The 22,917-nt window shown below is 41.2% G+C and overlaps 1 protein-coding gene across 1 annotated transcript in view; it reads left to right on the forward strand.

Moving 5' to 3' along the window:
- LOC119777814 (heat shock 70 kDa protein 12A-like) overlaps positions 1-22,917 on the forward strand; it is an 87,154-nt gene that overhangs the window by 40,789 nt on the left and 23,448 nt on the right. The window contains exon 5 of the mRNA XM_038276809.1: positions 18,446-18,769. Within this exon, the coding sequence (XP_038132737.1) occupies positions 18,446-18,769 (324 nt within the window). The remainder of the gene's footprint in view (positions 1-18,445; positions 18,770-22,917) is intronic.

Genomic DNA, 22,917 nt, shown 5'->3' on the forward strand with positions numbered 1-22,917 from the left:
AGAGGAGCCTGAGAACTAAAAGATCTGCCTCCCATTCTACTTTTAGAAATTCTAGGAACCACTAGTAAACCTGCAGATTGAGAGCGAAGTGCTCTGTTAGGAACATCAGGAACAATCAGATCTCTGATATCAGATGGAGCTTGGCCATTTAAGGCTTTATATGTGAGAAGGAGGATTTTAAATTCTATTCTGGATTTAACAGGAAGCCAATGAAGAGAAGCCAGGATAGGAGAGATATGATCTCTCTTTTTCATTTTCATCAGAACTCTGGCTGCAGCATTTTGGATCAGCTGAAGGCTTTTAACTACAGTTTGTGGACTTCCTGATAGTAAAGAATTACAATAGTCCAGCCTTGAAGTAACAAATGCATGGACTAGTTTCTCAGCATCACCCCTGGACAGGAGATTGCTCATTTTTGCAATATTCCTCAGATGAAAGAAGGAAATTCTAGAAACCTCTTTGATATGGGATTTAAATGACAGGTCCTGATCAAAAATAACACCAAGATTTTTTACTTTATTATCTGAAATCAGTTTAATCCCATCCAGATGAAGTGACTGGCTAATCAGCTTCTTTTTCAGAGACTCTGGTCCAAAGACTATAACTTCTGTTTTGTCTGCATTCAGAAGCAGAAAGTTAAGAGTCATCCAGGTTTTTATGTCTTCAAGACATGCCTGTAATCTATGTAATGGGTTAGCTTCATCTGGATTATAGACAGATATAGCTGGGTATCATCAGCATAACAGTGGAAATCAATCCCATGCTGTCTAATAACTCTACCGATTGGGAGCATGTATAAAGTAAAGAGAATTGGTCCTAGCACTGATCCCTGTGGTACTCCACAGGTAACCTTTGAGCATGTTGAAGATCTATCATTAACGTGAACAAACTGAAATCGATCAGATAGATCAGATTTAAACCAGTCTAGAGCTGTTCCTTTAATTCCAACAAAATATTCAAGTCTTTCTAAAAGAATATTATGATCAACTGGATCAAATGCAGCACTAAGATCCAACAGGACGAGCACAGATACAAGTCCATTATCTGAGGCCATGAGAATATCATTAGTGACTTTCACCAGAGCTGTTTCAGTGCTATGATGAGCTCTAAAGCCAGACTGAAACTCTTCAAAAAGTTCATTATGGTGGAAGTGATCGCAAACTTGTTTGGCAACTACTTTCTCAAGAATTTTAGATCAAAAAGGAAGATTGGATATAGGTCTATAATTGACCAAGTCATCTGGTTTAAGAGACGGTTTCTTAAGCAGAGGTTTAATTCCAGCAACCTTAAAAGCTTTAGGTACATATCCCTGTAACAGAGATAGATTAATCACATCTAAAATGGAGGAGGAGATCAAAGGGAATCCCTCCTTAAATAACCTGGTTGGAACTGGATCTAACATACAAGTTGAAGGCTTAGATGAAGACAATAGTTTTGCTAACTCAGAAAGTTCAACTGGATCAAAGCAGTCTAAACCTGGTTCAGATTCCATGGCTACCTCAGGTACAATCGCGGATAGAGGAGTGCTGATGATCTTATTTTTAATAAGATCAATCTTATTTATAAAGAATCCCATAAAATCATTGCTGCTAAGAGCAGGTGGAATGGACGGTTCAACAGAGCTATGGCTCTGGGTGAGTTTGGCAACTGGATTAGAAAGAAATCTAGGATTATTCTTATTCTCATCTATTATTGAGGAGAAGTATGCTGCTCTTGCTTTACAAAGGGTCCTCTTATACAGCAGTAAACCATTTTTCCAGACTAGGAAGGACTCCCGCAGGCCTGTGGAGCGATATTTTCTCTCCAGTTTCCTAGCATTTTGCTTCAAAGTACGCAGCTCTGCATTAAACCAAGGAGCAAGCTTTCTATTTTTAACGGTTTTCATTTTCAAAGGAGCTGCGTTGTCTAAGGCAGTACGCAGAGAACTAGCAACCCCATCAACAAAGTCATCAACCTGTGAAGGGGAATAAGCTATGCTTTTGCTTTCTGCAGCACTGCTCAGCGACACAGAGGAGAGAGAAAGTGAAACAGATTCTTTAAAATTTATAACTGCACTATCTGATAAAGATCTACTGTAACCTTCTTTTGGGGGAGGAGAACTCTGTTAAAGTAATCCTGAAGGTTATTAGAAAGTGGTCAGAGAGGACAGGGTTGTGAGGAAATACTGTTATTTCTTCACATTCTATGCCGTATGTCAGCACAAGATCCAAAGTATGAAGATGAGAATGTGTGGGACTATTCACATTTTGAACAAAGCCAATAGTGTCTAAGATAGCATTAAAGGCTGCTCTTAAGCTATCGCCTTCAATGTCAGCATGGATGTTAAAATCTCCCACTATGATAACCCTGTCAGTATTTAATACCAAATCAGAAAGGAACTCTGAAAACTCATCTAAAAATTCAGAGTAAGGACCTGGTGGACGATACAAAGTTACAAAAAGAAGAGGTTTTCTTGCTTTGAAATTTGGATAAGGGAAATTAAGGGTTAAATGTTCAAAGAGTTGTAGGTATTAACTGTTTTGGGAGTAATCAGTAAGTCAGACTGGAAGATTGTTGCTACTCCTCCTCCTCGCCCAGAACTTCTGGGTATGTGAAAAATTTAAATAGCTTGAAGGAGTTGCCTCATTTATGCTCACATAATCCTCTTGCTGCAGCCAGGTTTCTGTAAGGCAAAACAAGTCAATGTGATTATCACAAATCAAGTCATTAACTAGCAGACTTTTAGAGGAAATAAATGTGGCCAGATTCCTAGAAAGAAGAGCTGCACCATCCAAAGTGGGATGGATGCCGTCTCTCCGAATCAGACCAGGCTTTCCCCACAACCATCTCCAAGTGTTGAGCTCCAGGGAGAGCAACCTGGTGGTGCAGGGATGGTCAACCTTGGACTTGCAGGAGGACTCGTAATATCTTAGATAAGTAAACAATCTTTAGAAGCTTAACAGCCTGATGACTGGAGCTCCAGCAGTGGTCCCGGATACCACAGGTGTTCACCCAAATATAAGCAGTGCAGGATTCCTCAGCTCACAGCCAAGAACCAAAAAAGCAGGTTTTCAAGGCATTGACTCTTGGACGGACATTATTGACTTTTATTGTTGGTGTACAGGGAGAAGAGCAGAGGAGAAAGAACACAGCCCTGGGAGGAACCAGTGCTAATGAGCTGTGAATCAGAGACAGGTTTTCCCAGCTTCCCCTGCTGCTTCTTGTCAGACAGGAAATCTGTAATCCACCTGTGGGTATAGTCAGATACACTCAGCAGGGACAGCAGGAAAGCTAGCAGAGTAATTACAAAACAAACGGTATTCTGCTAAAAATCTTCCCAAAATATGTCCCCACTAATTCAGTAAATATCTGTAACCGGTGTATACTGTCTATGCTCTTTACTGACACCCTGGACTTATTTTAGTGGTCTGCACATTTGAAGAAAAGATCCAGAAAATAGTTTTTGCTGGTTGTTCTTTAATGCAGATTGATAACAGAAGCCTGCAAAAACGGAAATAAAAATGCACAATAACATGCACACACACAGGTTGGAATTCCCTTCTTCTTAGGGAGTGCTAGACTCTGTTGTATGAAAAACTGCAGGTTGGGCAAAAAAGAAAGAGAAAGACCCTGACATTTTAATGATAGAAAAGAACGACTCAGAATCAGAGCAACAACGGAGACAGTTTAGTTAAATCAGGTTTATTGTTAAAGTGCTGGTTATCAGGTGTTGTTGATGTCTGGTTTGGTCGTCTTCTGGTGTGCTTGGAAAGGCAAGGGAAATGGTGAGAAACAGCCTGTAGCTGAAGAGAATGTGCAGAGCACTAAACTCACAGAGTAGAAGGCTTGCCCGGAGCCAGGGACGGTGATGTCCAGGGTCCGGGTGCAAATCCAGTGGCGCTCTCTCTCTCTCTCTCTCTCTCTGGGAGTTTGGTGGTGGAGAGTGTGGCTGAGAGCTTGTGAGTGTTTGGGTGCTTTTGGGGGCCGGTAGGCCGTGTTTCTTGACAGGGATGGCGTCCTCGGTGGCGCCGTCCCTGTCTCTGAAGCATGGGGTGAGGATTGTGCCGCAGCCCAGCACTAGGGTGGAGCAGGTGCTGCTGGCAGTAGGAGAACAGGTGGGACATGGAAACATCTCATATGCCTCACGCATGAATAAGGCAGTGGTTGTGTTTCTAAAAAATCTGAAACATGTCAGTCAGCTCATAGAAAGCGGACTGGTCTTGGTCTTGATGAGTTTTTTCAGGTTTCCCCGTTGGCAGTGCCTTCGGTCCGGATCACCGTATCTGGTGTCCCCCTGTTTATTTCCAACGAGGCTCTGGAGACAGAGCTGAAGCGTTTTGGAAGATTTGCAGGCGGTTTCCGGGTGGTGAGTCTGGGCTGTAAGGACGCCAAACTGAAACATGTTCAATCTCTGCGGAGACAAGTGTTTATGTTCCTAGATTCTCCAACCCAAACGCTGGACGTTTCATTCCGTGTCAAACATGAGCAGGGATACTACATGGTGTACGCCAGTTCTGGAAACATGAAGTGTTTTGAGTGTGGAGATGTGGGCCACAAGCGGGTGGCATGTCCCCACAGACAGAGTGCGGTGGGGCCCGCGGCGGGCGCTGCGGGGGAGGATAGCGGGGAGGGAAGCAGTGGACAGCGGGCGCTTCCCGAGGCTGCTCCTCGTGATAATACTGAGGGAGACTGCTCCGTGGTAGGAACTGACAGTGGCTCAGTGGTCGGGGCTGAGGGTGATGGTTCCCTCCAGTTGACAGACAGTGCTGTAGGTGAGGAAGAGGCTGTGGATAGGACAGGGCAGAGAGCGGATGACCTGGGGAGGTCAGAAAAGGATGCAGAGTGCAGTCCTGTGCAGGATGCAGAGCTTCTGCAGGTGAACCCTGATAGTGAGCCAGATGATCAGATGGAATCCACTCATGGCCATAATGATTCTGATTCTGATAGTTTCTCTATCGCAGACAGCTACTTTCAGAGTGTTGATTTGTATTCTCTGGAGGAAATCAATGGTTTCCTAGATGACACCTTTGGAAAAAAAGTTAATGTAAAAGATCATTTTCCTGATGTGGATAAATTTATTGAATCGGTCACTACTTTGCAGAGAGTTGTTGGTTATGATTTACTGGACAGCAAGAAACGTTTTCGTCTTAAGAAGCACGTCACTGGTCTAAGGAAAACTCTTAAAACAACAAAGGGTAAAATGTCAAAGAAAATGAAACTTTAACAAACAGTAACATGATTGCACAACACTGGGTGTTTCAATTCTGTTGGTTTTCCCTACTGGTCTGTCTCTATTCTCCTTACATGCAGGGTCTAAGAGTGGCCTCTTTAAACATAAATGGGGGTAGAGATGGAAAAAAAGGGCTATATTAACAGATATTATCACACAGAAAAGACTGGATGTAATTTTCCTACAAGAAACACACACTGATAGCACGAATGAAATAGATTGGGGCTTATGGTGGGGAGGGCAGCATGTCCTTAGCCATGGGACAAATCTAAGTGCTGGAGTTGCCATTTTGTTTTCTTCTAAGTTAAATGTAACTGTTATTTCCAGCACAGAGGTGGTGAAGGGCAGAATGCTTATGGTGAGAGCTGAAGTAGAGGGTTTCAGCTTCATTTTCATTAATTTATATGCACCAAACCAAGGCTCTGAGCGGGAAAAAACTTTTAAAATACTGAAGGAAGAACTAAATAATATTGGTACAGGAGAGTTTATTGTATTGGGTGGTGACTGGAACTGCTGCACTGATTTTACATTAGATAGGACCGGAGAGGAGCCACATGTTCAGTCCTCCTTGTTTCTGTCTCAAGTATTAACAAAAACCGATTTGGTTGATGTGTGGAGGATGAAACACCCTTCTGATAGGCAGTACACTTGGGTCAAAATATCTGATGGGAGAGTAAGTGCAGCTAGACTGGACAGGTTTTATCTACCTGCTTCTTTCACTACTAGAGTTCTTAGCTGTCAAATACTCCCAGTAGTTTTTACTGACCACCATCTAGTCTTAATGGAGCTGTTTCTCTCTCCCACTAGAAAACAAACATCTTTTTGGCGTTTTAATGTTAAATTATTAAAGGATCTTACTTTTTGTGAAAATTTTAAATTGTTTTGGGCCTACTGGAGATCCCAGAAAGATGATTTTATTTCCCTGGCTCAGTGGTGGGAGGTAGGAAAAGCTCAGGTTAAAGTTTTTTGTCAGGATTATACAGTTGGTGTCACTACAAAAACCAAGAGAGCTGTGCAGGAGTTAGAGGACCAGATAAGGAACTTGGAAAATGCCCTTAAAGAGAATCAGCAAAATGATCTTTTACGATCAAAAAAGGGGGAGCTCAACTCTTTCCTGCAGGAGAGAGCAAAAGGAGCTTTAGTCCGAGCACACTTCACCAGACTACAGGACATTGATGCACCAACCACCTTCTTTTTTAACCTGGAGAAGTCAATTAATTCAAAAAAACAGATGGTGTGTCTCCGTCTCCCGGATGGGAAGGTGTCCACAGACCCAACAGAGATGAGGAGGCATGCCGTGGACTTTTACACTGACTTGTACAGGGTGGACGCCTGTGATGTGGATGCTGCTGCGGAGCTTCTTCAAGGACTTCCTCAGTTGGATCCAGGAGATCGGGAGGCTCTGGGTTTGGAAATAACTCTGGATGAACTGACTGCTGCTGTGTCTCAGATGACATCTGGAAAGGCTCTGGGAATAGATGATCTGCCTTCAGACTTTTTTAAACATTTCTGGACCATCATGGGACAGGACCTTTTGGATGTTTTTAAAGAGTGTCTTATGAAAAAGACACTTCCAGCTTCTTGTAGGCGTGCAGTTCTTTCTTTGCTCCCTAAGAAGGGAGATTTAGCCCTTTTAAAGAACTGGAGACCAGTAGCTCTTTTATGTACGGACTACAAGATTCTTTCAAAAGTCTTATCAAACAGACTGAAAACTGTTATTGATTTTCTAATTGGTGCAGATCAATCATATTGTGTACCTGATAGGTCTATGTTTGATCATTTGTTTTTAATGAGAGATGTTTTTGATATTTATAAAATTTATGACATTAATGTTGGTATCATATCCATTGACCAGGAGAAGGCCTTTGACCGAGTGGATCATGATTTTCTTTTTACTACCTTACAGGCTTTTGGTGTTGGGGAAGGTTTTCTGTCTTGGGTAAAGCTGTTGTATCGAGATGCCTGTTGTGTGGTGAAGGTGGGTTGAGTGTTCCAGTGCCAGTTAGGAGAGGGATCAGACAAGGCTGCCCCATTTCAGGCCAGCTTTACAGTATTGCCATTGAGCCTCTCCTCTGTCGGTTGAGGAGTAGACTGCGATGTCTCTCCCTGCCAGAGTTGGCTAACATGCCCCCTGTTATTGGATCAGCATATGCTGATGATGTAAACATATTTATTTGCAATGAGGGAGACGTTCAAGAGTTACAAGAAAGTTTGTCCTTGTATGGAAAAGCTTCCTCTGCTAAGGTGAGCTGGGGAAAGCGTGAGGCTTGTTTAGTGGGGGAGTGGGGTGTGGGGAGCATTCCTTGTCTTCCTGGTAACCTTAAGTGGGGAAAAAGGGGTATAAAAAGTCTTGGAGTTTTTATTGGGAATGAGGATTTTCAGAGACAGAACTGGGAGGGAGTGCTGGAAAAGGTAAAAGCCAGGTTGTCTAAATGGAATGGGTTGCTACCTCACCTGTCCTATAGGGGAAGAGCTCTGATAGTGAATAACCTGGTTGCAACATCTCTGTGGCACAAGCTCATCGTGTTGGTGCCACCATCAGGCCTACTGAAAGAAGTGCAGCGGCTCCTGGTTGACTTTTTCTGGTCTGGTCAACACTGGCTGAGGGCATCAGTCTTGTATCTCCCTGTGGCAGAAGGAGGACAAGGACTTGTAGACATTCTGTCCAGAACCGCGGCTTTCAGACTGCAGACGGCACAGAGGCTGTTGTATGGCTGCAGTCGCTGCTGGTTATCCCCTGCTCGACTGCTACTTAGGTGTGATGGACGGCTTGGACTGGATAAGCAGTTATTTCTGCTAAGACCATCTGAAGTTGACCTGACAGGACTCACACCTTTCTACACGTCGGTGATTAATGCCTGGCAGACACTGAAGGTCACAAGGAATCAGGACTCTGGGCCAGGGATGTGGATCTATGAGGAAATTAGTTTTAATAATTTTTTTGTTTGGAGTGGCTAAACTAGCCATTTGGAGAACCAGGAAGAATCAGATGCTAGGTCAGGGTTGGACAGATGTGGTGCAGAGCCTGAATGGTCTGGTTGCAGCTTGTCTGAGAGTGGAGCATGCTTTCTACAAACTGACTAATAATCTGGAGGCTTTTAGTGCTCTGTGGGGGACTAGACATGTTTTATGTTCAGTAGAGGAAGATGGCTCACTGGTTCTTAATATTTAACGTGTGTGTGTTTTTTGTGTGGTAATGGTTGTTTTTTTATTGTGATGATGGAAACAGACTATGTTTTCCTGATGTAAAGTAAATAAACAACGTCAAAGGTCTCTCTCTCTCTGTCTCTCTCTCTGTGTCTCTCTCTCTGTCTCTCTCTCTCTGTGTGTCTCTCTCTCTCTCTCTCTCTCTCTTGTGCGGATGGTTTAGGAGGGTGGACAGGCAGGGAGCTTCCAGGAGGAGGACTTGTGCTGGCAGGCGACCAGAGGAATCCAGCTTCCTTGGGGTTCCAGGCTTGAAGTTTCTCTGGATTTGGTTACTGGTTCTAAAGGGAAACAGAAACATAGTATTTGGTCTGGCTTGGAGTAAACTAAGAATAAAGTTAGTTTGGTCATGTAACACGCTGGAGGCGAGAAACAACTGACGCCCTCCTCCTGGTCTCTGCTCCTTAAGGAGGGCTCTAATTAACAGTGATGAGGAGCACCTGCCCGTCCAGCCCTGCAGAGAAGAGAGACAGAAACACAACCCAGCCCTTGGAGATGATTCATGTTATATATATTTAATCTATCAGCATTTCATAATAAGTGTCTTTTGATAAAAATAATATTTCAGATTTCATGGACATTTGTTCTCACTGGAGAAGCAGAGTTGAAACCCATGAGTTGGGAGATAATTTCACCACAGATAGCCCACTCCACACCCACTAAAGTATTTACAGGGAAGCAGAGATGGAAAGTACAAATACTTTGTTAGTGTACACAAGTAGATTTTTCTGATATTTTTACTTTACTTTACTATTTATTTTTATGGCGACTTTTTACTTCTACTCCTTACATTTTTACACAAATATCTGTACTTTCTACTCCTTACATTTTAAAAAATTGTCTCGTTACTTTAGTTTTGAATCATTTCAATGGAGTTACCGTTATTATTTTTCACGTCATCAATACCAAATTCAATCTAATTGGATGGGAATCTACGTTGCATTTGACGCACCACTACAAGATGAATCGACAGATTCGGCGGTATTCATTGGCGGCAAATCATTGCAGCTTGGTGGCGGTGGAATTAGCATAGTAGCATGGACGACGAGATGATTGAAAATGAACACAACGGAGATCTAGTCCTATTGGCAGACATCCATTTAAAATGTAGGCAACGGCATGAAAAAAGTGGTTTCTACTTTTACTTTTATACTTTAAGTACATTTACAAGCCTGTACTTTGTTACTTTTACTTGAGTAAAGAAGTTTAATCAGTACTTCCACTTTTACCAGAGTATTTTTTAACACAAGTATCTGTACTTTTACTCAAGTACGGAAAGTGAGTACTTTTGCCATCTCTGCAGGGAAGCTACAGTGAGGGGGCCTGAACATAGAAGCAAATTTATGGCTTCATACTCTATGTGCGAGTGCAAGTATGTGCACGGCATTTCGCAGATTCATTCTCCATAAATACTGTAGGTAACCATCTGGACTTAATTGAGTGGTTGGATATATTGCTGTCAGCTGTTGCTTGCGCATAGCCATGCGTAATGTGTACATAGATACCCAGACTGATCTGTGAGTGAACTTGAGTTTGTGAAACCAGGATTTTTCACCTCCAGCATTTTAGACCTTAAAACAATCAATGGATTTGATGACTTTGCCATGATGTGAATTACAAGGTTTAATGATATCTTCATAAAATAGCTTTGAATGAACTCCAGCGTTGACCATCCAGAAGCAGGATACTCAACATTTAAGACGTAACTGCAGCTGATAAAAAGCAGCTACTGTTTGTGAAAACAAAGGTGTGCCCATTACAACATGTTCCTTGAAATTGTGCTGTTATGGTCACACCTTTCTTTCAGACTCTGCAGACGTTGATGTGTCTGAGCAGGTTTAATGAGACTAAAAAGAGTAAAACTGGAAAAGGACAAAATGGAGACAAGTAAAATACAAAGCACTTACATAATGCATATGTGCATAAAATGCTTGCACTGCACTGTGAATAATCTAAATTATAGAACCACATTAAAGATAAAATAAACAGTAATTAGCAGAGACGCCATATTGCTGACACTCTGGTTCATAAGCAATAGCTTGTTACTAATTAAATGTTACGGTTGCTTAACTCATTTCTAGTCACTACAAAATAACAAGTATTGAACAAACATAAAATACAGTTGTGCAAATCACATACTGGTGATGCAACCTCAAAAATGAAAGGCAAATGGCGTCTAAAGATGGCCGACACGTTCGCTGCCATCATCTGCCTGCTGCGCTGCTAAATATGTCACTCCCATGGAAAAACACTCTCTTCAAATTAAAATGTAAACTACCATACCAACTTGACTTGTCCACTAGATGGCACCATAAAAAAATAAGATTAACTAAGTGGAAATATTCAAACTTTTCATAAAATGAAACATTTTTTCAAAGATGAAACAGAAGGAAAATAATTGAAATAAGCCATCCAGAGGCTTTCATCATGACTCCTAAAAATGAACAGATGCAATATTATGTGTTCTGAGCAGTGATGGGACTAACGGCGTTGAAAGTAACAGCGTTACTAACGCCGTTACTTTGTTTTAGTAACGAGTAATCTAACCAATTACTTTGACTGTATAACGCAGTTACCATTGCAGACACCCCATTACTGCGCGTTACTCAGGTCGCACAATGAACCTTTTTTCATGATAGGACTTGTGCGCAGCTGCGTGAAGCTGACACCCCACCCACGTCATGATTAGTGCAAAGTTAGTGCAGATTTGTGCAGAAAAAAATATTGTTTGTGCTACTTTTGTTTAAGAGATATTAAAGATTATTTTTTTAGGTCATCTAGAGGTGCGCGCCTTGTCATGAGAGAGGGGAGGATGAGAATGGCTGATGTATAGTGAGATTCCGTCTGTTCAGTTGGGTAGGTGGGTGTTTCTGCTGGTGGTGTTAACGTACAGCACACACAGAGAGATGGAGAGTGAGGAGGACTCCAGCTGCAAAACAGCGTTTTCCACATGGAAATACCGGTGTTACGTCGAGCTGCGTTTCCCCATCAGATACAGTGGGCGCTGGTTGGAAATGGACACTTCACTCACGCTCCGCGTGTTTCACGTATTGTGTGAAAAACATGTGACTACTATAGCCACTAGGTGGCAGTCTGACTCCATTTCGGCATCCCATGAGTCAGAATTACATAGGTCGAGTAGCAGACTGGAAGCGGTGTCACGGGTTGCGAGTTTATAGCGCAGAGGTTAAGCTGAGTGGTCTTTGGTTCAACAGACTGTGGGTTCAATCCCAGCTGTGGCCGAGTTGCCTTGAATGTTTTTGTTTTTTTTTTTATTATAATTATTATCGCTTTTTTATAAAGTAATGAAAGTTAGAATGTAAAGTAATGAAACCAGGTTTTCTATTTTTGAAACAACAATTGGAGTTATTCGTTGGACATTCACGCATGAGCCTGTATAAAAAGAGGAGCTGACCAGCTCCTTTAGTCAGAGACTTGCAGTAGACACCGTGTCTGTAAGTTTGTGGCCCTGCAGTCAACTGAAAAGCAGGTTTATTGGGGATCTTGGTGTGATATTGTTCTATTTTATTTTGTTTTTGATTAAAATAAAGTTAATGAATTAATTTAACATTGGGACTGCATAATCTTATTTCATGAAAATATTTATAGATAGATTGATAGTAGTTATAGATACACCTCCGATCTTATCTGAGAACTGTTATTTCTATTTATCTGCATCGATATTATTTAATGAAAAATAAAATTAATTAAGTTGGAGCCGGGGATACGGACTGTAGCGCAACCAGAGAAAGGCGACAGAGACAGTGCTGCGGCTGGTGATGTTGAAATTAAAATCATATCCAAAGTTGATTCCTCATTAAGATAAGCCAAAGTTATTCAAAAGGGTATGTAAGAAAATATATTTTCTTTAGTTTTGTAAAATATAAGTGCCGTTGAAAGCTTTGTTTTTGTGTGTTACTTTCTTGCCGTGCAATACGTGACACCCCTCCCAGTCTGGTCAAGTAGCAGACTGGGAGGGATGTCACGTGGTGCGAACTTATAGCGCAGTGGTTAAGCTGAGTGGTGTGTAGACTAACAGCTTGTGGGTTCAATCCCAACTGTGGCCGAGTTGCCTTAAATGTTTTTTTTTTTTATTTTTTATAAAGCATCTTAATGCACCTTTTTCCTCCCTGTTTGCACCTCCAGTAACTTCTATGCCAATATGTGACGAGTGAATTTCTCCGCTGTGAGATCAATAAAGCTCATCTAATCACATCTACTCCAATCTAAATAAATAAATAAATATACACATGTTCAACAAATAAATAAGCATTCAATTAATTACCCCCAATAAATGGTGAAATGATATGTTCTCATAATAAATCATTTATTTAAAAAATGCTGTTATGTTCCTTTTTTTTTAAAATTCCTTTTAAAATGCTTAACTATTTTTATTCTTTTATTTTCTTTCAAAAAATCACTAGATTTTAAAAACACTCATAGGTTTTGAAAGGTATTATATATATATAGAAACTAAAACGCTCGGATCTTTCTGTCATTTTGTGTGCGTGTGAAGCATCTGCAATGTTTTCGTTAAATATTCAAATAAATAAGATGGACTTTAAACTAGCAGACACGTTTGGATTTTTGCCATTTAATTTTTTTATTTAATTTTAAAAACGAAAGAAATGGAAATGGGGTTTGACGAAAACCAGAAATATGGTCTGCCTGCATTCATGAACAACTTATGTTTGTGAGACCCCCTACCCCTCAGGACCCCCGCCTAATCAGTGCAAAAAATAACGACAAATGGCTTTAGCAGGTTATTCAGAGTTGACGCGGTACTTTGCAGACAACTTACTCTCTTGTTCTCTGACAATAGAATTCAACCACCACCATTTACAGAGACCCCCTCCCCCTCACAGCTCAACTTTGTGGTTTCAACACTGCAGCGAAAGTTTCCTGATATGGGGACCGCACATTTCAAGGGATAAAAAGACGTTTATGTGCGCTTATAGTCGTGAAAATACGGTAAATTCTAACACTATCCATTCACAAAAATATAAATCCTACGGGAATGCCGGGGCCCCGGGCTGCAGCCCCGGTAAGCCCCTGCTAAAATCCGTCCCAGACCTGGATATACGGTATAGATGTGAGGGGGAGGGGGTCTCTGTAAATGGTGGTGGTTGAATTCTATTGTCAGAGAACAAGAGAGTAAGTTGTCTGCAAAGTACCGCGTCAACTCTGAATAACCTGCTAAAGCCATTTGTCGTTATTTTTTGCACTGATTAGGCGGGGGTCCTGAGGGGTAGGGGGTCTCACAAACATAAGTTGTTCATGAATGCAGGCAGACCATATTTCTGGTTTTCGTCAAACCCCATTTCCATTTCTTTCGTTTTTAAAATTAAATAAAAAAATTAAATGGCAAAAATCCAAACGTGTCTGCTAGTTTAAAGTCCATCTTATTTATTTGAATATTTAACGAAAACATTGCAGATGCTTCACACGCACACAAAATGACAGAAAGATCCGAGCGTTTTAGTTTCTATATATATATAATACCTTTCAAAACCTATGAGTGTTTTTAAAATCTAGTGATTTTTTGAAAGAAAATAAAAGAATAAAAATAGTTAAGCATTTTAAAAGGAATTTTTAAAAAAAAGGAACATAACAGCATTTTTTAAATAAATGATTTATTATGAGAACATATCATTTCACCATTTATTGGGGGTAATTAATTGAATGCTTATTTATTTGTTGAACATGTGTATATTTATTTATTTATTTAGATTGGAGTAGATGTGATTAGATGAGCTTTATTGATCTCACAGCGGAGAAATTCACTCGTCACATATTGGCATAGAAGTTACTGGAGGTGCAAACAGGGAGGAAAAAGGTGCATTAAGATGCTTTATAAAAAAAACAAAAAAAAAACATTTAAGGCAACTCGGCCACAGTTGGGATTGAACCCACAAGCTGTTAGTCTACACACCACTCAGCTTAACCACTGCGCTATAAGTTCGCACCACGTGACATCCCTCCCAGTCTGCTACTTGACCAGACTGGGAGGGGTGTCACGTATTGCACGGCAAGAAAGTAACACACAAAAACAAAGCTTTCAACGGCACTTATATTTTACAAAACTAAAGAAAATATATTTTCTTACATACCCTTTTGAATAACTTTGGCTTATCTTAATGAGGAATCAACTTTGGATATGATTTTAATTTCAACATCACCAGCCGCAGCACTGTCTCTGTCGCCTTTCTCTGGTTGCGCTACAGTCCGTATCCCCGGCTCCAACTTAATTAATTTTATTTTTCATTAAATAATAGCGATGCAGATAAATAGAAATAACAGTTCTCAGATAAGATCGGAGGTGTATCTATAACTACGCAACCATTTTCATAAAATAAGATTATGCAGTCACTTGACTGCATAATCTTATGTTAAATTAATTCATTAACTTTATTTTAATCAAAAACAAAATAAAATAGCACAGTATCACACCAAGATCCCCAATAAACCTGCTTTTCAGTTGACTGCAGGCCCACAAACGTCACCCTCAGCACGGCAGAGGTCCCAAGCGCCACCTGGTGGTTGTCCGGGTACATTGCAGTTCTTTTTGAAATAAAAAAACTGGCCTCAGGAAATACAACGTGATTCACGAGGGAATCACACAGGAATCACGCAGGAAACCGTCCATTTCCAACCAGTCCCCACTGTACGGTTTCCCCTGCATCTCCGCACAGCGCAGGCGGCACGATTCACCGCACACGCGACAGGAAACGCACATGCTCGCTAAAGGCGCGCAACCGTCGCCCTGTGCTCGCGCCACAGGGGAACTATGGAGAGCGTGAACGATCAAATGAAAGGGAGAAATCTGGATGGATGGATGGATGGATGGATGGATGGATGGATGGATGGATGGATGGATGGATGGATGGATGGATGGATGGATGATGGATACTCTGCCTTTTCAACCTACTGTATTTTTTATTTTAAACATTATTTGATGGCCTTTGTGGCAGTGATGGAGATCCATATTTTATGTCACACACAGAGTATAGATCTAGATAGATAGATGATAGATAGATGTTGCAGTATCTATAACAACCCAAACACACAGGATTTCAGAATTAGACATCCCCAGTTATTAATTTCACCAGATCTGAAAGCCCTGTTAAAAAACTTCCCATGGCGTTCCCCCCCGATGTCATTTACGTTGAGTTGCAATAAATGCAAAACTCTCTGCAGGTTCTTGTCTTTGTCGTCCGCTCTATTCAGCTGGCTTTGAAACACACAGCGAGAAGGTGGGGGCTGGGTGGTGAGGGTTACGGGGGCGAGAAACGCAAAAGTAACGCAATAGTTACTTTTACTAGTAACTAGTTACTTTTATTGTGGAGTAACTCAGTTAGTAACTCAGTTACTTTTTGGGAGAAGTAACTAGTAACTATAACTAATTACTTTTTCAAAGTAACGTGCCCAAAACTGGTTCTGAGGACTGAAATCTGCTTCAGATGGAATGAGATGTATAAATATAAATCTTATAATGATTAGAATTGTTATTATATGTGTGTCATTGGTAACACATATTTGAATAGAGGACAGGACACCCTAACCATGCCCCCTTTACCTTGAATGATGAAGCTTATGTTGCTGCAGAGGCGGAACTTTCTGAAGGACTGGTGTGGACATCCCCACCAATATTGTGCACTTTTGTTCCCCTTTCCACTTATTTGATTTATCCAACAGAAACTTACAACAGGTGCATCTGTCTGTGTTCATTTTCAGTCAACGTTTTTTTCTTGCTCTCCCACTGCTCCAAATTCCCGCGTACTGATGTAACATCTAGATCTGTCCCCGAGCCCTGTAGGTCAGACTCCCAACTCTAACGGCTCTAGATCTGTCACTTTGAGAAATCAGCCTATATCAGTGGCAGTGGCTATTCACTATACGTTCTAGTGATCGGAGACAGCATACAGTAGCAGTACATTTAAACTGGCAGCTACTTCGCATTTTATCTCTAAAGCTTTACGGGATAGGTTGGTTTAAAAAAAGAAAAACAGATGCCACTGAAAATCCCTTTAGATACTTGCAGCTTTAAAAAAAATCAACAGCAACAGAGTGTTTATGCTGCGCAGGTTATTATTATAAGTCATTAAAGATATAGGGGATGATTTTCTTTTTCCAGGTGGATCATCTAAATAACTGGTCCTCCTCACTGTCAAAGGTGATATGTTTACGTAAGGCCGTCCTACGTGTTTGTCCCCATTTACACTTACCGGTGGTGAGTCTGACATAGTGGAAAAATTCCAAACATTCTTTTGCAAAGTAAGCTTGTATGAGAGATGCAAACAGCAACTTCTAAACAGAGCGTGCACGTGGAGAAATGGGCTCATGCACGCTCTGACGCTCATTCAATAGGCATTCCTTCTTGGGAGCGGGTACAGGAAAAATAGTCCGAACAGATTGTTAAGTGGGAAATTCCACCTCCAATCATCCTCTGTTCATCAGTTCATCAGGATTATAATCCCACTATAATCTGCAGTTCTTGTGAGCTCCATTATCCCGCCGGGAAGCAGCGCTGGAAATCCCAGCTGAAAGCTCTCTGCTGCAGCCAGCCTGTGGGGGATTTCCTGTTGCCGCTGGTAGCGGCTGGAAGTGAATAGAAAGAGTTTTTAATCTAATTTAATTACTAAACTATAACTCACAAGAGGGGAATCGGACTCAGCAACATTATTCAAATATGTAGATCACTTACATGTGATGCTGCATGCTCTTGCTCTAGCCTCTTGCTAGCTATAGTATTAACAGATTTAGCTATTTCATCTGGCGACTAGCTGCTGGCAGCTGCCAGTACCTGAAACTGAGCCCTGAAAGTTTCCCCGTCTGATTCATAATCTTATTTAGATTGTTTTTTCTTGTATCCCACATGATCTGGGATTAAACAGGTCAATAGGTGGCAGCAAATTTGTTTACCCCCATGGAGCTGTGTCATGGTCAAATTATGAAAGAGCGAGAGGCAGACCCTCAGTAGTAGTCTGGACCAACTTATCTATGGAACATAGCTCTATCATGGGGCTGACACTTTGGCCAGCCGACCACTACACAGTCCCTGGTCCTTCCTCATTAATCCTAATGCATACTGGAGCATCCATGGTAACGCTGCACTAGAGCAGGACTTATTAAGGCTGTGCTTGCAAACTGGTTTCCTTCTCTTTTGTTCCTTTTTCCTCCAACTTTCTCTGCGCCTTTGACCTGAATATTTTATCAGAACCTTATAGTGCTGTGAATTGTCCTAAATACACATGAATAATACTTTAACCCCACTGATCTGATAGATCAGCAGCGTCTGAATAAAGAAAATCATCAATCAGTAAAGGTCAGGAGACATTTTTTATTATAATCTGTTACTTTAAACAGAATTTAACACTGAAATAAAATTTGTTTTTTATGCATCCATGTTATACATTGAATTTTAAAATACATAAAAAAAATAATATTTATATATATATATATATATATATATATATATATATGGATTCCCATATTATATAAGTGATGGTTTGTTATTTGTCTTAATGTTGGCAGTGGGCTTTAGGCTGCCCTGCAAGGCTTTAAACCTGGGTTTAACCGGAGACTAAGCCATTCTCAAGCACATATCAAGGAGCTCATTTTGAGCCTGGATCCAGATTTATTGTTGATTCTGTTCATGGTGGAGAATCCTGCTTCACAGCAGCAGGTTGAGCCAAACATCCTCTAAATGTGCAGGGTCATCTTTGAGCACGCCATTTCACTTTTCTTTCACCAGTTCACCACAGTTCTTCCAGCAGTCCACACTTTCTCTGCTCTCTTTTTCTCATGGTCTTCTCCTTCTTTCCCATCGCCCGGCTTGCCACAGGTTTGCCTGCTGTGTCTAAAAGTAGCAGCAGCAGCAACCCAGACTGACAGCTCATTGGCTCATTTGGATCACGTGCAGCCTGGAGCCGGACGCTCCCCAGGGCTTTACCTTATTAACAGGAGAAGTTAGACACTGTCAACTGAGCTATGTTGTCAGAACCACTGACTCTTTCGTTTGTGTTTCCTCAGTCTACAAAGTGGAGGTGAATTCAGCACTGCAGTCTGTTACGCTGCCCTGTAAATCAATAACTTGTGTGGCTAAAGATGTCACCATAAGATGGAGAAATAACACCGGCCAGATTGTTCACATTCATCAGGGCAGTTTCACAAAGCTTGAAGAACAACATAAGCTGTACAAAGAGCGAACAGAACTGAAGAAGGGTTTAAAATATGGAGACTTCAGTTTGATCCTAAAGAACCCCACAGACAAAGACACCAACATCTACACCTGCACCATCTCCAACACATGGGGGAAAATTCTGGTCAAGAAAGAAGTGCTGCTCAGTGTCAGAGGTAAGTGCTTTACATTTAAGTTTTATATTTTACCTATCATAATAGGAGAGTTCCTAATTGGCTAAATGTGGTTTTTAAGTAAGAAAACAGAACTATTAGAGGAAATGAGTACCAGATAAAAATATGCCCTAAAACAATTAAATTTTTTTAAAGTGGTATATGAAAATATTTTAAAGAGGTGGTGTCTTTTTTTTAATCTTTATATTGTGTTATAATGTTATAACCTCTTGCTTTTTTGAGAAATCTCCCTTGGCAATCATTCAGTTTTACAGAAACACCTGGGTGTACCCAGCGCTGCCTTCGGGATGAAGCTCCTGTGCAGATTTACTCCTTTCCTACTGGACGAAAAGCCAGTTTAAACCCAACAACAATTGGCTATTAGCGGGGAGCAGTTCACTGACCCATGTAGACTCGGGTCAAACGATTCAACAAGCAACCAGGGTTAAACTTGCATTTAAACCCATCTTCCCTATTCAACCCCTTCACACTGGCCAGCAGCAATTTACTAAACACCTGGTGCAACTGGTGGAGCCCAAAATACTGGCATTTCTTAGTGCAATAGTGTTTGCACTTAGACATTGGTAAAGGATTTGATGACTTTGCCGAGTTGATGTATACAGCATTTTTTACTGATGGTAACATTTGAACTTGATTGTGCTTTAAAAATATTGAATGTCATGGAAAACACATAATACTGACCTTTAAAATGTTGAAGTATAGCTTAGTGATAAGTAATTCTCTCCCTGTACCTCAACAGTGGTTTAGTAGGTAAGTACAGAAGTGGTCTTGCAATTAAGGCAATTTAATGTTATTGTGCCACTGGGAAAGGCAATTATCCCAAAACTGTTTACATATCTGTGGAGTTAAAAATGGGGCCGGTGTGTCTGTGTCGCCGTTTGACTCTCCTGATTCTTCTTTGTATTTTCTTAATTTTAACCTCTGTCACAAGGACCATTGACTCACTGTTGGTGTATAATCGGCTCTACCTGACTACCTGTGTAAGGTAAATGCACCCCTGCCCAAAAAACGCAAACGCCGTGGACGGCAGGTGGGCCGACTGGTAAAGTTGAAAGCCTTGCTGGCTTTCTCTGCTAACACAGTGTGGGCCACCTCTCTCCCTTTGGATTACAGGGATTGTTTTAGCCTCTTTATTTCCCGGCATTTTCTGGCTCCAGTGGGCGTTTGGTAAGTGCCCATTATTGGACAGCAGGAAGATATCTGCACGTTGCGCCCTCATCACCCTTCTTTCCAGATTTCAAGTGGTGTGTGCTTGCCTGATTTATGGCCGCTGAGCCAGGCAGCTCAGCTGACTAACTTGACAATTGCTACCACAAGATGCACACTTGTAAATATGAGATCGGTGGTAAACAAGACTTTTATTCTTCAGGCCCTCTTTACGTCTTGTTGCTTGGATTTACTGTTTTTAAATGACACTTGGATCAAGGGCGGTGAATCCACTGCCTTCTCAGAGCTGCTACCTCTGAACTGTACTTTTATAAACACACCAAGAACCGCTGGTCGAGGCGGGGGTATAGCGGTTGTTCTGAGGAACTGTGTGTATCACAAAGTGATATCTGAGTGGTCTTTCTCATCTTTTGAACTAAGCTTTTTTGAGCTGCGACAAGCTGCCTCAGTACTGTGTGCTGTTGTTCATAGACCGCCAAAATACAACAAAGATTTTATTGATAATTTTTCTAACTTTGTTGCTTTTATGTTGCCACGCTATGACAAGTTTTTAATTGTTAGTGATTTTAATATTCAGGTCTGCTTCCCATCAAAACCCATGGCCAGAGAGTTTTTAGATCTGATTGAGGCTTTTAATTTGACAGAACATAAAAAATATAATATAATTCAATTCTCTTTATTTAACCCATCCCTTTGGGGAGCAGTGTGAGGTTAAGGGTCTTGCTCAGGGACCCCGTGTGGCAGCTGTGGGAGTCAGGGATCGAACTACAACCTCAGGTTTCAAAGCCCTATGCCCTAACCACTAGGCCGCCGAACATGTCACTTGCAGCACGCATGTCCATTAGCACACTTTGGACATTGTTTTAACTCATGGCTTTCTGCTGTTGACAGGAAAATGCCGGTAGTGCGTCATGGTTGGCTCATAAAATCTGACACCGCCATTTCTTTTTCTCACAGTTTTTTAGCTCCTGCACAGAATCTGTTAAATTCTGCTGCATTTGGCACAGAGCCTTCGATTAACTCTTTTATTTCAGATTTGGACTTTGTTGCTCCATGTAAAGTCATGCGTCCCAAGCCAAAGCATGATCCATGGCTCAATGACAATATGCACGCAGCTTGGCGCAACTGAGGTCTCGTACCAGATTCTTAAAGAGAGCTGGAAAATGTACCAGAGGGTGGTTAGGGTTGAGAGAAACAATTATTTTTCTGATCTAATCTTAAATAATCTCAGCAAGCCTTGCATTGTTTTTAAAACGATTGACTCTGTTTTTAATCCTATTCCCTCCACTTCCCTGGAAATGACAGAAGAAACTTGTAGTAAATTCCTTCAATTTTTTATCAAAAAGGTGGATATTATCAGGGCGGATATATCAGCTTTTATTATGAGTCCCTCCGTAGTAAATTGCTGCTCATTTGTCTTTACACAGTTTCAGCCTGTCTCTCTAGCTGTTTTAACAGAAAAATTGTTTGAAAGTTAAACCGTCCTCCTGTTCCACTGATCCGGTCCCTCCTATCTTTTTTATGGACGTTTGAGACACCATTAGCCCCGTTGTTTGTGAGATAATCAACAGAAGTCTGTCTTCTAGAACTGTGCCTTCTTTCTGTAAAAAAGTGGCTGTTTAACCACTGATAAAAAAAAACCTAGTTTGGATACCACAAATTATACCATTTCCAAATTGCTGCTTGTTTCAGAGATTTTAGAGAAATGTGCCTTGGCACAGGTGCAACCTTTTTTAGACAAAGCTGGCATTTTGGATCCTTTTCAGTCAGGGTACAAAAAAATTCACAGTACTGAATCAACACTGTTAAAGGATTTTAATGATTTGTTTTTAACATCTGATTCTGGTAGTTCAGCCATTTTCATGCTTTTAGATCTTACTGCTGCTTTTGACAGAGTTGACCACACAGTTCTTTTAGACCGGCTGAGGGACTGGGTGGGTGTCAGGGGGACTGCTCTGCAATGGTTTAGGTCCTACCTGTCAGAGAGGTCTTTTTCTGTCAGGCTGGCAGACTGCACATTATAGTCTGTCCCCTTTATTGTGGAGTCCCTCAGGGTTCTATCCTGGGATCTTTATCGTTTGCACTTTACCTCCTTCTTCTCAAAGAGATTTTTATCAAACATGGTATAGCGTACCATTTCTATGGTGATGACTGTCAACTTTAGTTGTCAATTGCTAAAAACAGCCACTGCCCCCTGACACCCTTTCATGACTGTCTGGGTGATGTCAAGGCTTGGCTGTCAAAAAACTTTCTGAAGCTTAATGAGGGCAAGACAGAGGTGATGGTGTTTGGAAGTTATATCTCTGACTTGGGACCTTTTGTTCGTTCCAAAGTAAAAAAAAACTGAACGAACAAAAAAATAGCGTTTTAAAATTGTGATTTTAGCATCTCCGTCTTTAATCTAAGGTAAAACCATTTTTATCTTTTAACCTCTTTGAGCAGGTTTTACACTCTTTTATTTCTAGACGTCTGGACTACTGCAATGCACTTTATTCAGGCATACAGCGGCTCCTCTCATAACAGGGACCAGAAAACATCAACACATTACACCAGTTCTTGCGTCTTTGCACTGGCTCCCTGTTTGTTTTAGAATTGATTTTAAGAGTCCTGAATGGGATGGGTCCTCAATACATCACTGACCTCCTCCCGATTTATTCTCCAGGATGTGCTCTGAGGTCTGAGGGCCATCTTAAGTTAATAGTGCCTAAGACGAGGCTTAAAACCAGAGGGGACAGAGCCTTTTCTGTATTTGGCCCCTGACTTTGGAATACTTTGCCCCTGCATATACGGACTGCCTCTACTGTGGAGTGTTTTAGGTTTCGTCTTAAGACCCACTTTTACTCTTTGACTTTTAACAAAGTGTAGTTTGTGTGGTCCTCTGTGTCCTTTTTAGTTTATTGATTGTTGTATTGTGTTCATGTATTGTTGTGTTGCTGTTTATTATTTGTTGAGTAAAGCACATT

The sequence above is a fragment of the Cyprinodon tularosa genome, unplaced genomic scaffold (genome assembly GCF_016077235.1).
Source record: "Cyprinodon tularosa strain WSP-4 unplaced genomic scaffold, ASM1607723v1 ctg1275, whole genome shotgun sequence".
Taxonomy (NCBI): domain Eukaryota; kingdom Metazoa; phylum Chordata; class Actinopteri; order Cyprinodontiformes; family Cyprinodontidae; genus Cyprinodon; species Cyprinodon tularosa.